Source organism: Rhinopithecus roxellana, chromosome 4 (assembly GCF_007565055.1).
Source record: "Rhinopithecus roxellana isolate Shanxi Qingling chromosome 4, ASM756505v1, whole genome shotgun sequence".
Lineage (NCBI taxonomy): Eukaryota > Metazoa > Chordata > Mammalia > Primates > Cercopithecidae > Rhinopithecus > Rhinopithecus roxellana.
This window is the reverse complement of record NC_044552.1, coordinates 38,742,898-38,759,041: the sequence shown is the minus strand read 5'-3', so window position 1 is coordinate 38,759,041 and position 16,144 is coordinate 38,742,898. Positions and strand designations below refer to the sequence as shown.

Sequence of the window (16,144 nt, the reverse complement as noted above, 5' to 3'; positions counted from 1 at the left end):
TGGGTAGTCACAGTGTGCCCAGGTGATAATTCCCTTCCGCATAACAACATGTTTATTTTCAAAAGTCAGTAGACATGGGTCTTTTTCATTGAGCAATGTCTTTTTGCTCCCACCAAAAACAAGTGACATCATTAACATTCATTATGATTCATTGCGATGTAAGCATGTATTCATAGTCACCACCATAACCTTGTGCTGATGTACACAATACTGTGATAAATGGCCCCTTCTGTCTCACAGGAAACTGGATAAATAGGCCTGGCTGTCATCGTGTTCCCCTTGTGTCAAAGCACAGACCATGAAACTGCTCTGATATCACTGGTATTTGTAAAACTAATCTTTCTTATCTTTATGTATCATGTAAGTATTTTTTTTAAAAAAAAAGGTATATGACAGCATGAAAAGCCTTTAAATGATTTATGGTTGGTAATGTCTTACTGTCTTTCCATTCATTTCTTTATATTGAAATAATCCCTAGACAATTGGACAGCACTGACTAGCCTCATGATCTCATGTCCTGACACTGATACCTCTTACCTATTTTTGTAGAAGAAACATTTATTTCTAAATAAATGTTAATAAACAATTATTAATGAATAATAAAGATTTATATTTCTAAATCCAGTATACATGTATGCATAGACATGATACACACATACATCTAAGTAATTTCCTTACTCTGCCCACCCCCGGCCCAAAGTGAGACTCCTATATAATAAGAACCATGACTGATTCCTCAGAGCCTACCATGTGCATTTCACCGAGAATATACACACAAAAAAAATGTTGGAAAGACAGGTCATTCTCAATGTTCCCGGCATCCTATCAAAGCCTTCCTTTTAAACATTATTTCAGCACCCACACTCTGCTGTCCATTAATAGGCCATCTGCACTCTGGTGTCTGCATGGCTTTCTACATTCAGGCCTCTAAATGTCACTTTGAGGTAACACCTTCACGCCATCTCTCTCTGTCACCTCATTCTGCCTTATTTGTCTTTATAGCACTTACCACTGTCATTGTGTGTACACCCCCACTACACACACATACACAGAGACAGACTAAGATTGAGTGGATTCACATGTATTCACAATACACCTCCAGCACTAAGAACTGTGCCTGACATGTCATAGGCACTTAATAAATACTTGTGAATGAGTGAATGAACAAATGAATAAGCAAATGTAGACCAGAGATGCGTTTCCAAACCTGAGTTCCCCAAGAGCCTTATACTTACAATGGGACATCTGCAGACCCAAAGGTGCATTAAGCATTGTCTAATAGGGAGAATAACTGATTTTTCTTGATGTTTTTCAGTGGTATGTAGATACCATTGTGATTAATCAAATTTATTTAAATACATTACGGAAGGCTTTTAATCATTGCATATTAGATACCATTGTGATTAACAAAATTTATTTAAACACATGATTGAAGGTTTCCAATCATTACATATTTTGTTGGTCAGTGGCTACGAGAAGCACAGCACCTCCCATGTGGGTGTCTTTAAACACCTCCCAACACTTCCACATTGAGGACCAAGCCTTACCGTTAGTTTTGGTGAGGCTTTAAAAAAATAGTTTTGGTGGGGAAAAACCATATTCACAGCATAGCAGGGACTACCTTAACTTGAATAGTATTTAAATAAATTCTATTCACCGCATATGTATTGAGCATCTAAATGTCAGACATTATAGGAGATATGATAATGGCTAAAACAGGGTTTAAAAGGTGGAACTTATTAATTCATATAATTAATAATATCTGTTAGGACATTCTTGCTTGCTCTAACGAAATACCTGAGACTAGGAAATTTATAAAGAAAAGAGGTTTTCTTGGCTCATGGTTCTCCAGGCTGTACAGGAAGCATGGCAGCATCTGCTTCAGGAAGCTTCCAATAATGGCAGAAGGCAAAGGGGGAGCAGGCACATCACAGACAAAGACAGAGAGATAATACTTGCATTATCATAGCCAAACTCTCAAATTTCTCTTCTCCAAAGTTAGATGACAACATCATGTTTTAAGGTATTGCAACCTTATTTGACTTTTTCATTGGAAGTTTGACTCTTTAATATCACCATATAATTATGTTTACACAAAGAATTGGAAAGAAGGCATAGAGTCTCCATATGTTCATTTCAGCCTGGGTGGCTAAAGGGCTTCTAAGAGTCAATGCATGAAAATGGCCTAGATTGAATAAATTAGAAAAATCACAAAAGGAAACCACTATAGGAAATAGTTTTACACATGTAATTGCTGAAATCCTATAGTGAATGTGTCAATCTGTACTAACTAAATAAATTTGTTTATAGACATGTTCTGTATTAGCTTCCACTCTTTCACAGACCTTTGCCAAACAAAATCCCACTAGAAGTAGGATGTTCACACCCGAGTAGGAGTTTCTTGGATAAATATTTTTACTATATGGAGACCAAAACCACTTTTACAAATTTTAGACTTTGATTGAAATACTATATTTCTTTTGCTTTTTTCTCCCATCTTTTCTCCTGGCAGGGACTTGTGCAATAGCTTACCTCCTCGCACCTCCCACGGGTCTGCTGAACGAGAGACTGGCTGCATGCACAGGAGGCCAGGCAGTCCCGAAAGTAGTGAGACCAGCTTACCCAGTCACTTCCACCACCAGCTGGACTGGAGAGACAGAGACATTTACCCTTCTCCTAAGACCTAGTTGAAATTATTCCTTGAATTAAGCATAGAGATTATACATTGTGAAGCTATATTTTATAGAATGCCTGTTTACATTTCATTTGACTGCTATATAAATAGAATACACAAAGGTAGAATTTATGCAGCCAGTCCTCAAGAAATCGCAATAAAAGTTATTGAAATATAACAGCCACATTCTTTTGTAAGGATGACTGATCTCAACTTTTGCCAACCAGTTTGGAACAAGAATTTCAACTGACTTCTTAATTCTGTAGTCAAAAACTGGTGCTGAATTTTTTATAGGCCCTTTTGAAGATCCATTTTGTTAATTTGGCTGTTGAGTAATAAAATATTTTTAGTAAGTATTTTGAATTGTAATAACTCCTGTTAAAAGTGAAACAAGGGGCCAGGCATGATGGGTAGCTAAGGCAAGAAGATCGTTTGAGCCCAGGAGTTAAAGACCAGCCTGGGCAACAAAGTGAGACCCCCATCTCTAAAAAAAATTTTTTTAATTAGCTGAGCGTGGTGGTGCACACCTGCAGTCCCAGCTACTCAGGAGGCTGAGGAGGGAGAATTGCTTGAGTCTGGGAGATTGGGGCTGCATTGAGCCGTGATCACACCACATCACTCTAGCCTGGGCGAGACCCTGTCTCAAAAAAAAAAAAAAAAAAAAAATAGTGAAACAAACAACATTATTTTTGATGTGCTAAACCAAAACCTTTTCACTGTGTTTGTGAAACAGTGTACCCAGTAGGCAGTTGACTTGGACAATAGTGTGATAAGGGTGATCTGGGCCAGTACAGGATCCTAGTTACTATGAACCCAAAAGCTCACCTTTTAGAATTAATTAGAATAATATCCAGTAAAATGAGTACTGTCACTACCACGTAAATAATATATCTGACTTAGGATGGCTCCACAACTCAGATCTTGTCATTTAATATGGTAGCCCTGTTCAAATTAATTTTTCACATCAGAGGAGACACTTTGGTTATTTATGATATGTGGGAGATAAATTTTCAGAATGGTTAAGGCATATTATTGTAAATGTCCATGGCAAAGTTAATTAACACAACTCTGTTTTAGAAATACAGATGTGTAGTATGTACAAGGTAAAAGTATGTTCACAGTGTCTCCAGAACACCTAACTTTAAGGAAAGAGACACAAAGGCATGGAAGAGGCATGCCCCCCTATTGTCAGTCCACAGCAGTTCACCTGGGAAATAAATGCCAACAGAGAGTACTCTAATGTAATATAAAGAGTTTATGCCAGGCCCTAAAGCAGTGATTCAAAAGAATCACTTGGTTGAATGCTTATGAGTATCGCTGACCTCAATTTGGATAAGCCCTTTAGTGGTAGGTAGTTTGGGTTGGTGTCTCAGATTTAACATTTATTGACTAAGCCTATAGCTTGGCGTTTGGAAACAAGATAAGTTAAGGTCTCTCTTCTCTTGGCCTTACTTGGAATACTTCTTTGTCCCCCAAACCCATCCCCTTCCCGTCCCCAACTCAGATCTCAGCTGTGTGACTTCTTCAAGAAGCCTCCTTGATCACCCCATCTACCTCTACTGCCCTCTTATACAGCCCTTTGCAGGTCTATTCTCATTTTGTAACTTCCATCACTTTTGGCATGTCTTATTCAATATGTGTCTTCCCCCTCAGCCTGTTCACCACAGAGGGCAGGAACCACATCTGTGATCCTGCTGTATCTACTGTACCTTGTACTCTGCATTTTTGGAATGAATAAGTGAATGAATGACAGTAGGTTCATATAGACATACACCTTTTCTATCATTTCTCAGCCTTTTGGCTAAAATCAAGTGTAAAAATATATCTTCTCAGGTGGCTACCCAATGTAATTGATATTATTAACTACCATCTTCTGATTTTTGTCATAATTTTTTATTCACTGTCTTTAAATCTTAAAGACCTTAACTATAATTTCCTTACTGTCCAATCAAATTGACCATTGGCAAACAGCTATTGCTCTCTGTGTTCTTACTCCTTGTGGTTTTTTTGTTTGTTTGTTTTTAATTTTTTTTTTATTGTACTTTAAGTTCTAGGGTACATATGCATAACGTGCAGGTTTGTTACGTATGTTACTTGTGCCACGTTGGTGTGCTGCACCCATCAACTCGTCAGCACCCATCAATTCATCATTTATATCAGGTATAACTCCCAATGCAATCCCTCCCCCCTTCCCCCTCCCCACGATCGGCCCCGGTGTGTGATGTTCCCCTTCCCGAGTCCAAGTGATGTCATTGTTCAGTTCCAACCTATGAGTGAGAACGTGCGGTGTTTGGTTTTCTGTTCTTGTGATAGTTTGCTAAGAATGATGGTTTCCAGCTGCATCCATGTCCCTACAAAGGACGCAAACTCATCCTTTTTTATGGCTGCATAGTATTCCATGGTGTATATGTGCCACATTTTCTTAATCCAGTCTGTCACTGATGGACATTTGGGTTGATTCCAAGTCTCTGCTATTGTGAATAGTGCCGCAATAAACATACGTGTGCATGTGTCTTTATAGCAGCATGATTTATAATCCTTTGGGTATATACCCAGTAGTGGGATGGCTGGGTCATATGGTACATCTAGTTCTAGATCCTTGAGGAATTGCCATACTGTTTTCCATAATGGTTGAACTAGTTTACAATCCCACCAACAGTGTAAAAGTGTTCCTATTTCTCCACATCCTCTCCAACACCTGTTGTTTCCTGACTTTTTAATGATTGCCATTCTAACTGCCAAGACAATCCTAAGTCAAAAGGACAAAGCTGGAGGCATCACGCTACCTGACTTCAAACTATACTACAAGGCTACAGTAACCAAAACAGCATGGTACTGGTACCAAAACAGAGATATAGACCAATGGAACAGAACAGAGTCCTCAGAAATAATACCACACATCTACAGCCATCTGATCTTTGACAAACCTGAGAGAAAGAAGAAATGGGGAAAGGATTCCCTATTTAATAAATGGTGCTGGGAAAATTGGCTAGCCATAAGTAGAAAGCTGAAACTGGATCCTTTCCTTACTCCTTATACGAAGATTAATTCAAGATGGATTAGAGACTTAAATGTTAGACCTAATACCATAAAAACCCTAGAAGAAAACCTAGGTAATACCATTCAGGACATGGGCATGGGCAAGGACTTCATGTCTAAAAACACCAAAAGCAACGGCAGCAAAAGCAAAAATTGACAAATGGGATCTAATTAAACTAAGGAGCTTCTGCACAGCAAAAGAAACTACCATCAGAGTGAACAGGCAACCTACAGAATGGGAGAAAATTTTTGCAATCTACCCATCTGACAAAGGGCTAATATCCAGAATCTACAAAGAACTCAAACAAATATACAAGAAAAAAACAACCCCATCAAAAAGAGGGCAAAGGATATGAACAGACATTTCTCAAAAGAAGACATTCATACAGCCAACAGACACATGAAAAAATGCTCATCATCACTCGCCATCAGAGAAATGCAAATCAAAACCACAATGAGATACCATCTTGTGTTGTGTTTTAATGTGGCAAAGGCCATTGAGAAGAGGGGGGGAAGGCCATAGCAACAATATTTTCTTTTTGTTTTTGTCTTACATCAGTATTGTCTAAGGCCTTGAAAATGCAACTGAGTAACATGACTACAAAACCAAGATTGTAAAAAAAAAATTACTGCAAACTTACTGTTGATTATAATTTTTGATAACAGAGTATTTGAACCTAAAATGTTTATAGACTCAAAATAATTTCACAGTGTTGTTTTAGATGAGTTGAATACTTTTTCTGGCAAACAAAGCAATTGGCTTGATTGATGCATAAGTTTTCACTGTTGACTGATAATTAGTAAGGAGAAGCCCAGAAATGCTCCCAGTGGGAACTGAGACCTAATATCAGAATAACTGCTTTGCAACTCTTGCCAGCAGTTGGGCTATCAAGGTCACTTATTTAGTTTTCTTAATAACCGGTGCTGATGGTTCTCTTGCAAAACAGTAAGTGTGTGGTCTGAGTCCAATTTTGGGAACTGACACTATCCAGCCCCTGCTCTAACGATGAGCACATCAGCATTTCCCAGTATTGCCCAGAGGAAAAGAAGCCACCTGCTAGTCAAATTCTTTCATTCATTAGATGACTCTTTATTAAGCATTTAACTTATTTCATGCATTGGGTTATGCCTTAGACATACAGAAATAAATAGAACATTAAGTTCCCTTCCTTCTGAAGGTTATAGGTTACTCAAGTGAAATGAGAATTAACTGTTGTTAGAGCTTAGCCCCCAAACAATTGTTATTTGGGTTACTAACTCCTGCCAATTTGGCACTTTCTGGCTGTTCTTTTTGTTTTTATCTTGTATCAGTATTGTCTAAGACCTTGAAAATCCAATTGAGTATCATGGCTATAAAACCAAGATTGTAAAAAAAGAATATATTATATTATCTATTACAAACCTACTATTGATTCTAATTTTTGGTAACAGTATGTGAACCTAAAATGCTTGCTTATATGTGTTTGCAGCTTGGAATAATTTGAGACATTTGTTTTGATTGTCATTAATATAAAAGTGGCTGAAGACAAGTTTAATATGATTGGCATTAAATTATTATTAAACATAGATGTATATAAGTGCATACAGTGTCATGGAAAGAATAATTTATACATAGTCTCATAAAATTGCCAAAGATAATATTTACAAAAAACCTTTTTTTTCCTAAAATACAATGTTGTATTAACCACTTAATTATTTTGCTCAACAACAGAAAAGTCTTAATATATGTCATAATTTGCAATGACTTGGGCAATTATGAATGGTAATTTTTAATGACTAAATTTAATCTAGAGATTTTTGTATTCAGACTGCTGAAACAACTTGGTAATAACTCAAGAATTTATAAAAGCCCAATGTTAGTATTTTTAATAAAATAAGAAGAGACTGAGATAGATTTAGAGAAAAATCAGGCATAAAATGACGAGTTCCTCAAGATTTATGGGCTTTGGGTTACTTGGACTACAATGAGAGTTAATACTATGTTTTTTTCCCATTCTGCCAGCCAGAGAAGACCTCTTATTTAAAGGGCAGGGCTCCCTCCACTGTCGTTAAATCAAGGCTCTGCTTCTGACAGGATATTTATAACATAGGGCAAGTATACAAAAGAAAAATGTTTAATGATGAGTTTTGCATGTTATACAGTGTTATACATCATATGGTTTAATTTAGATCCTCTGAAATATCAGAGTTAGAATGAAATTATCAAAAGGAGAAAAGTCACATGGCATGGTGCAAACAAGATGTGCCTATTTTATTTATGTTTGCTAATGAAATTCAGCCATGATTCCCACTTTGATTCTAAGAGTCTTAGACTACCATTCGGCTTTATTCATTATAATTAAGTATCTTGCCCACACGCAGACACAAGGCCAGCAAAGAAAGGGGCATATTTTATCTTTTAAAAAGCGATTGCATAGCTTTCATATGAAACTCCTGAGCTTCCAAGATTTATAGTATTAAAGCAAAACAATATGTCTTTCAGGGCATGGTCATGTTCTTAGGCAAATGGAGAGCTTAGACTCAGAATCTAATGACCTCACAGAGACCAGGGCTGGATCTTAGGCAAAAGAGAGGGCTTAGACTCGGAATCTAATGGCCTCCCAGAGGCCAGGGCTGAATTTGGACATGTGGAAGCAGTAGAATATGAAACAACCTAAGTTTGAGACAATGTGGCATAGTCTCTTCTACCAGAAGAGAGATTGAAAAAGGCCTGTTACAAGCACGGCTGATTTTTACTATAAAGCTTGGGAATGTGGTGGGACAGAGAGGGGGACAATTTCGTTGACCAAAACAGCATTTATACATGAAATTCAGAAATGTACCTACTTTCCCAATTGTGGCTCAACTGAGTATTCCAATAAACCAGACATTTAGGTTAAGTTAATAAGTAAGAGTTAGTGAAAGCCTATTCCTTCTAGTTTATTCCACTGCCTCCCTACCTTTTTCTCCCAGCAAAGCAAAGCCAGTGTAGAACCTCAACCCTCTGTGCTCATCTTCATCCCCTTCAACCTCAACCCTCTGTGCCCTCACATCCCAGGATGTGAAGAATTTGGAAAACCCCCAGGCTCTTGGTAACAGGGCAGCTCCTGTGGCCCACAAATCATCCTAGAGACAAAGCATCTATAATCTATACTTAGTTAATTAGGAGTTAACAGTAGTTTGGGAGAGGGTGAATGTATTCTCCAAATCTTTTTATTGTCCCTTTTATTGCTGGATTTAACCCAAACTTGCCAACTCCAAATAGCTCCACGCAGGCCATGTTATTTGCTCAGCGCAAAATCAGACACGGAGCGTAGCCGTAGTAAGACTTCCATGAAAACACATGGTGTATCACCCCCTTGAAGGTCCTAAAGATGCATACATTTGCCACAGAACCTTTCAGCTATATTTATCTTATTTTGATGCTTTGTTCATTTATCAGTGTTATTATTTTGGGCACTCAGGAAAATTAAGTGATTCTCCAGGGGAGGGCTAATCATAAAGCAGAAAAGCCCAAAGTAGAACTCAAAGCTTATAATGGCTTGACCTCTACCTGCTCAGCTATATTGTTTCAGACATAATTGTGTTCCTTCCTTCCCCCTCCCCTAACCCTCTCCCGCCACCACCACCAGTTTCTTCACTTTTGTTCTGCTCCCAAGGGCTGTTCTTTATCCAGAAAAACTGTTTCTTTCCCTGCATCTGTTTTCCCCATTAAGGCTGGGGAAGCTAAACACATAGCTTTGGGCAGAATCAGAACCATCTGCAACAAGCCCTAAACTGAGTCAGGAATCCTGGGCTTTTCCTCATGTGACTGCGGACAGGTCACTCTCTGGGCATTAGTTTTTTCATGTTAAATTAAGAATGGGCCAGAGGAATTCACAAAGATACTTTCCAATTCCAAAGTTCTATTGTTGATTCTAGATGTTAGTAAAGGGTTTGTTCAGCTTGCTTTAGCAGGCTTAGTTCCAAATTCCTTTTTCACTATAGTATTAAACATGTTGTGGCAGTCAGACAGACTGTGCTCCTAATAGTGGCATCTCAGCATCTGCGGGGGGGAAAGCAATGCCTAGTCTACAGATAACCTAAAAGTATGGAGATATAGGTAACCCATCTGCTGTGGGTAAAAGCCACAGTCTGAAAACTTCAATTTCTGCCTCTTCCATGTTAAATTTGCTAAATGCCAAAATTAGAATTTCCATTAGGAAATATTTACTCCATAATCATGACAGATTCTGAAAATGTTCCATTTATTGACAAAACCATTACTGGGTCCTGTTAATATGGTCTCCTCATCCATTTTACCACTGTTCTCAACTCTCACTATGCACCTGGGATACTTCTAAAATGTTCCACAGCCTAAACTCCACTCAGACCCACTGGCTTTGAAGAACTGGAGCTATAGCATCAGCATCTTTTAAAGTTCCCCAAGTGATTTGGGTGCGATGTTCTATACTATACACTATTCTTAAAGTTAGTTTGGAAAATAAGCAGTAGTTGAGAAAGCCTCCAAAGTGAGGATGATTTAGATTCAAGGTCCATGTCTGTACTCTGAAGTATTGTACCTGGCTGATTTAGCTTAAATTTGAAATAAAATTGTAATTTACCCTTTAAGTGATGTTTAGCAAGAACTGAGTTTGTTGGGACTAAGAGAATATGTGTATCTACAGTGCTGTGGGTGGAACTGGGGCAGGGGACTGTCTGGTTTGTTTTGTTTATTGTAAGACAATGTAGTATAATGAAAAGAACACAGGCCCTGGGTTTTAAATCCAAAATCTACTCTTTTACTAATTGTGGTAAGGCTCAAATTAGATACAGACATGAAAATATTTCATAAACCATAAAACCATGTGTCTCAGCATTTTTTAATCTTTGCCCCTCCCTACTTTGAGAAATAGACAAATCTCGTGCCTTTCTAAAGTGTAAGTTCAAATTAAATATTGTGATTAGAAGCAAAAAAACCAAAAGCTTTGTTTTCTCCCTCCTTTCTCACGTTGAGAATGACCTCTCAGTGCATTTTACTTGTGGTGGTTAAAACTTGAATGTGAAACTGGAAGTTTAGTGAAGCCAGGGACTGTCTATTTATCTTTGTGTCCTGTTGTACCACCAAGCACACAGTGATTTACAGAGTAAGAACTCAGTAAAGATTTGCCAAAATCATATTAAGCAAATTTATAGGAATTCAGACAATAGAACCAAAACCTCTTTCTTATGCCTTTGAGAAATAAAGTATGCGTAAGAGAGTTTGGGACTTACTACAGTGAAATTCTTATGCTAGTTTATTTAAGATTTGAGAAAGCAGAAGAGAAACAGGAAAAGTAATAGAATAAAACAAGTCTATACTGGAAGAAAGACTGGTGTTTATAGTTAATGTTCTAATAATTAGGCTAATGGCAAAAATAATACACAGTAATATTTAAATTGGAACTACAAAATTAAGTTTTGTAGCATGTGTCCTTTTGCTTAAGAAAAATATTATCTTTTTAATATTCATTTGTATCCCTTAAGATGTACCAATTTATGGTAACCCATAAAAAACAGAAGTAAACCATGATGGGATTTAAATGTTTTCTCTAGCTTGTCCATATGAAGTTAAAAAAAAAAAAAAAGTCATTTTAAAAAGTGCACACTTAGAAATTAATTACCCCACCAGTGCCCACCCAGTGCAGTAGGTAAAATCTGTATCTGCTTATCCAGGTAGATTGATATAATGGCACAGGTCATAATTTGGTGCTATAAATGAATGTCCAAAATTGGGTCCTCAATTTTAAAAAACCTGGGAACTATGAATTCCTAATTTTAGAACTAATTGGGCCTTAAAAACATTAAGTATTGTCTTTGCTGTGAACTTTAAGAGATACTAAAATGTCTGAACTTTTCAGCAAATTCACAAAGGAGCAACTGATGTGGAGAACAGAACTTTATTAAATCAGAAATAAACCTTAAGTAGTATATAGGCATGTAGAATCCAGTTTTTTGGGGAGGTCTGATTGTGTTATTGATTAATCTATAACTTTCAGTAGTGGGTGGAAGTCCTGTTTCTGGTCAAAGCCTGGATTTTACTAACTAGGGGTGTCTGTAAAGATACAGAACTGGGAATCATTCATAGGGTCTGACAGAAGAAAGTAAGTGGGACACGAAGTATTCCATGAGAATGTGGCCTCTGGAAGGCCCTCACACCAAGCAATGTTTAAATTTAGTTTCAACATTTGCAACACAAATAGAGAGAAATTTACAGTTGACGTGAAGATGAGTTGTCTTCATCCATCTTCCTGTAAAGTTGCTTACTCTGGAAAGCATGCCAAAGTTGGGACGTTCCCATAATTGCCTTACATAGACAACGTACATCCTTTGTACATCAAAAGGAAAAAGCAGTGACTCAAAATAGAGGACCCTAGGGAATATGTTTACTGAAATTGCTCTTCACTAATTACACATGTTTGTTTGTTCCTTCTTTATTTTAGAATTAAAATAGGAAGAACTCATCACAGAAGTCTGGGTCAACTCTAAACTTTGGTTTTCTCATAGGATCTGTTATTAAATACGCCTGTAATCTTTTAATTGTTTGCAAAGCAGTGATAAATCACCTGTGAAGGTGAATTGATCTTTCAAAAGTGACCTTTTCCATGCTAACAAGAACTATTTCATATTGCCCCATCTGAAAACATTAAAACCTGGTTATTTCTCAGGTGAACCCAGCTAAGACTCAGTCTCCCTCTAAGCCAAAACCTCCTTTCTCAAGCAAGTCTCACTTCAACACTCTATCTTTAGAAGGAATGCAGCCTTACTCCTAGGTCCATTTAACTCCATATAAAACCATCCCTGTGCTTTAAATAGTACATTATGTTAAAGATTGTCACTGTGGTTGTAAAATTTAAAATACCAGGGTGAGGAAGTTAAGAGTATTACCTTGGCATAAGCCTCTGTAAGGCAGCCATGGTGGTAGGAGCTGTTTCACAGATGAGGCTCCCCTGCCTGTGGTTGTGGGAAGACACCCTGTGCATTCCTACAAGTTATTTGTGGCTCTCTGAGGCATTCATTTAACACTGTTCTATAGCGCACAATTTTAGGAAGTAGAGTTGGAATTTTCTAGTCCTTGTTAGAATGTTTTCTTCAATCCAGAAGTGTTGTACAACACAAAAAGCCCCATGGTACAGAACAAGCTCACAGAAAGAATACTGAGGAATGACACTTGGAATGTGCCACTGTTTTGTCATCCCTGCTACACTGATCTGGAGTGAACTGCGTAGCAGCATAACTAACCGAAGAAATTTCAGCCAGGGCGCCAAAGCCTTACAAGCATAGTAAATCTTCTTAAGCAGGATATTTGGAGAGAAGGTTTTCAAGTTAATTGAATTTTATGATTAACAGAAGGTTATCTAGAAAACTGTATTTGTTTCACCTCATGTTGATGGAAGTCTTTCTAAAAGGGTTAAGTCTACTTTCCGTTTATAGTGTAATTATTAATGTGGTTTAATTATTTTTTTAAGATGAAGATTTCACTGCCTCCACAGCATTATCTTGATTGTAAAAGGTTATTCTATATTTCTTAAAATATGGCTGTGGCTGTTCAAGGTTAATTCATTGGGCTGGAAGTATACAGACTCCAGAACTGCTTCAGAATTATAAGCCTAAGGGGGAAAAAATCCCTAACATGAAATTTTATGATTTCCTTTGTTTTTCTGAAAACAGATTGTAGGAAAATTCCATCCAGTTGAAGGTTATGAATTCTCTGGATGTGACTGTTACTAGTTTAAATGATGAAAAATGTGCCAGTGAAAGGGAAATTTTATTCCTAAGTCCTGAATTTTAGTTCTCCACTCTGGGTCTTACGGTGAGATTCAGGATGTTACAGAGACCCTGTGTGGTCCAGGTCTCCCAACACTGAAATGCAAAATATAGCTCTTGGAGTGAAAAGCATGCAATTTTTCTTTCCTTACTGGAACGTATTATATTTTTGCACTTAGAATCCATTTTCCCACTTTCTTTTATGGGAGTATTTTATCCCAGCATGCATATACATGGGTACATCTGTATGTACAGGTATGTATATAAAATTAAGATTTGCATTTTTGATACTGTCTACGATATGCAGAACAATACAGAACTCCTTTGAGATAATCATATTTTACCAGGGAGGAGAGGCCTCTATTAGTGTCCGTTCCGATAGCTTTTCACTCAGACTATAAATTAGGCCTGGGAAGGGCCAGTAATGAGTCAGTAATTTATACATTATTAAGATACTTAATTAGAAGTGATCCTGAGCATGTCGAATAGAGAACACATGTTTATAAAAGACAAACAGATTCGATACCTCTCTTTGGCCTAACCAAGCCCAATCAGTTAACAAAATGGGATGTCTTATTTTGTGTATCTCCTAATTCCCAAAAATAGAATCACTAACCACTCGCTAACCACACCGACTTTTTTTTTTTTTTTTTTTTTTTGAGACGGAGTCTTGCTCTGCCACCCAGGCTGGAGTGCAGTGGCCGGATCTCAGCTCACTGCAAGCTCCGCCTCCCGAGTTTACGCCATTCTCCTGCCTCAGCCTCCCGAGTAGCTGGGACTACAGGCGCCCGCCTCGTCGCCCGGCTAGTTTTTTGTATTTTTAAGTAGAGACAGGGTTTCACCGTATTAGCCAGGATGGTCTCGATCTCCTGACCTCGTGATCCGCCCGTCTCGGCCTCCCAAAGTGCTGGGATTACAGGCTTGAGCCACCGCGCCCGGCCAACACACCGACTTTTTAACAGACAGAATGGTTGCTATAGTTTTGCCACCAGAAATATTCAGATTAAGCATTCTATTAGATTGTAGCCAGCAGAGTCTACAAAACAGGAAGAAGGCTCTGCTTGCTTTTTGCCTCCTTTCCTTGTTTGACTTGATGTGATAATTCATTGCAGATTTCTTTTTCTTGACAGAATGCCTACCGCAGGAATGGGATGGCTTTTCTAGCCTGCTGATGTGACAACTGTGATGTGCCCGCAACAACAGGAAAGGCAGTGTTATATTAAGGTGATTTCTTGTGAACAAAATAAAATACAAATTTACCTTTCTTTTATCTGAGGGAGTGGGCTGGTTTGTTGTGACTACCAACTTGCTGACTCCTGCTCTTTTCCAGCCACTCAACCATCAGTCTTGTTTACTAGATGGGCTGTTCAGCTAATTAATGGCAGGATGTTTAGGATAGTGTGTAGGTGGACAAGAATGCAGATCACACAATTTTGAAATTTTAATTTGAGTAGATTTACTGCCCTCAGTTCACATATCTTAAAAGTAGTGGTTGCCCCGGTCCAGTCTTTTGTCAGTGTTTTATTTGATACATTTTATAATCCAGGTTTGGAACAAGGAAACAAAATTAAAAGGACAGTGAGTTTTCGCCTTCCCTAACCATCAACTTGACTTTCCAACATTTGTTGACTATATGTATTTTATTGACAGCTATCTACTTTATAAACTTACAGTAATCAAAGATTTAACAGACCTGCTAAATCACCTGTTCCCACCTCCTTTCCCTTCACTCCACTTACAGTATGTGTCATTTTCACTGCCTTCGTCCCAACTTCCTGCCATCTGCCTTTCATGTGTGTTTTTCCTCACACAGAACCTCTTCCTCCATCTTCATTTCCCTCCTTTTCCTGTTCCTCCAATCCCCAGACCCACCACTCCTGCACATGCCATACACATTTAGAAGCCAAGTATTCAGAATTAGTAGAAGAGCAGAGTGATTTCTTGCTTCCTCCCTTCCAAGCACTACCACACCTAGACTGGAAATGTGGGCTGGGTAATTTCTTGCTGTTAGCAGCCACGCTACCCTTCTGGCATCTATACTTTCTCCAGTAAATGAGGAACCGTAACTCCTCGGAACAAACAAAAATATAGCAGATGTAAGTGTACAGTTCCTGATGAAATTTCAGTTGCAAGAAAAGAAAGTTATTTCTTTAATTCTGTGGGAGTTTTGTATAATTTTACTTTTATCATGGATTTTACACACACTTGAAACACTCTCTCTAAAGAATAAAAACAGAAATGAGAAATATGAAAGATCTTTTTCTTGTGGCCAAAGCATTATGAGTCTCTGTTAATATGATTATGCCACATTATTTACATGTGTTAACTGTCATTTACCTGCTCTATGTTAATCTTTTTAGAAAAAATTTGAATTTCAGAAACAAAATCACAGATATATAATATCAAAATATTCCCAAAGGGTTTTGATGTTCCATCTATGCTTGTTAAAATGTATGATTAAACATTTATTTTTATCATCATTCTTATTTTCCTTGTCATCCATAATCATGGGAAATTATAAGCTTGCAGTAAACATGCTAACTTTTAAACGATAGCATTTATTGTATTTGGTTTTGATCTGCCATGCTTATAGATGGTATAAAATTTTCGGGGGCTAATTTATCACATCAAAATTCCTTCTTTCCCACATTATACATTTGAAAGTAC

At 37.7% G+C, this 16,144-nt stretch overlaps 1 protein-coding gene across 5 annotated transcripts in view; it reads left to right on the top strand.

The window, feature by feature from the left end:
* SUPT3H (SPT3 homolog, SAGA and STAGA complex component) overlaps positions 1–16,144 on the top strand; it is a 549,180-nt gene that overhangs the window by 502,238 nt on the left and 30,798 nt on the right. For 3 of the 5 annotated variants that reach the window (XM_010372540.2, XM_030928954.1, XM_010372541.2), the window contains one exon: positions 14,608–15,723. In XM_010372540.2, coding sequence (XP_010370842.1) covers positions 14,608–14,649 — 42 coding nt within the window. In that variant the 3' untranslated portion in view covers positions 14,650–15,723. Of the gene's footprint in view, positions 1–14,607; positions 15,724–16,144 lie in introns of those variants that run through there. The other 2 variants (XR_004056848.1, XR_004056849.1) reach the window with 1 other exon arrangement.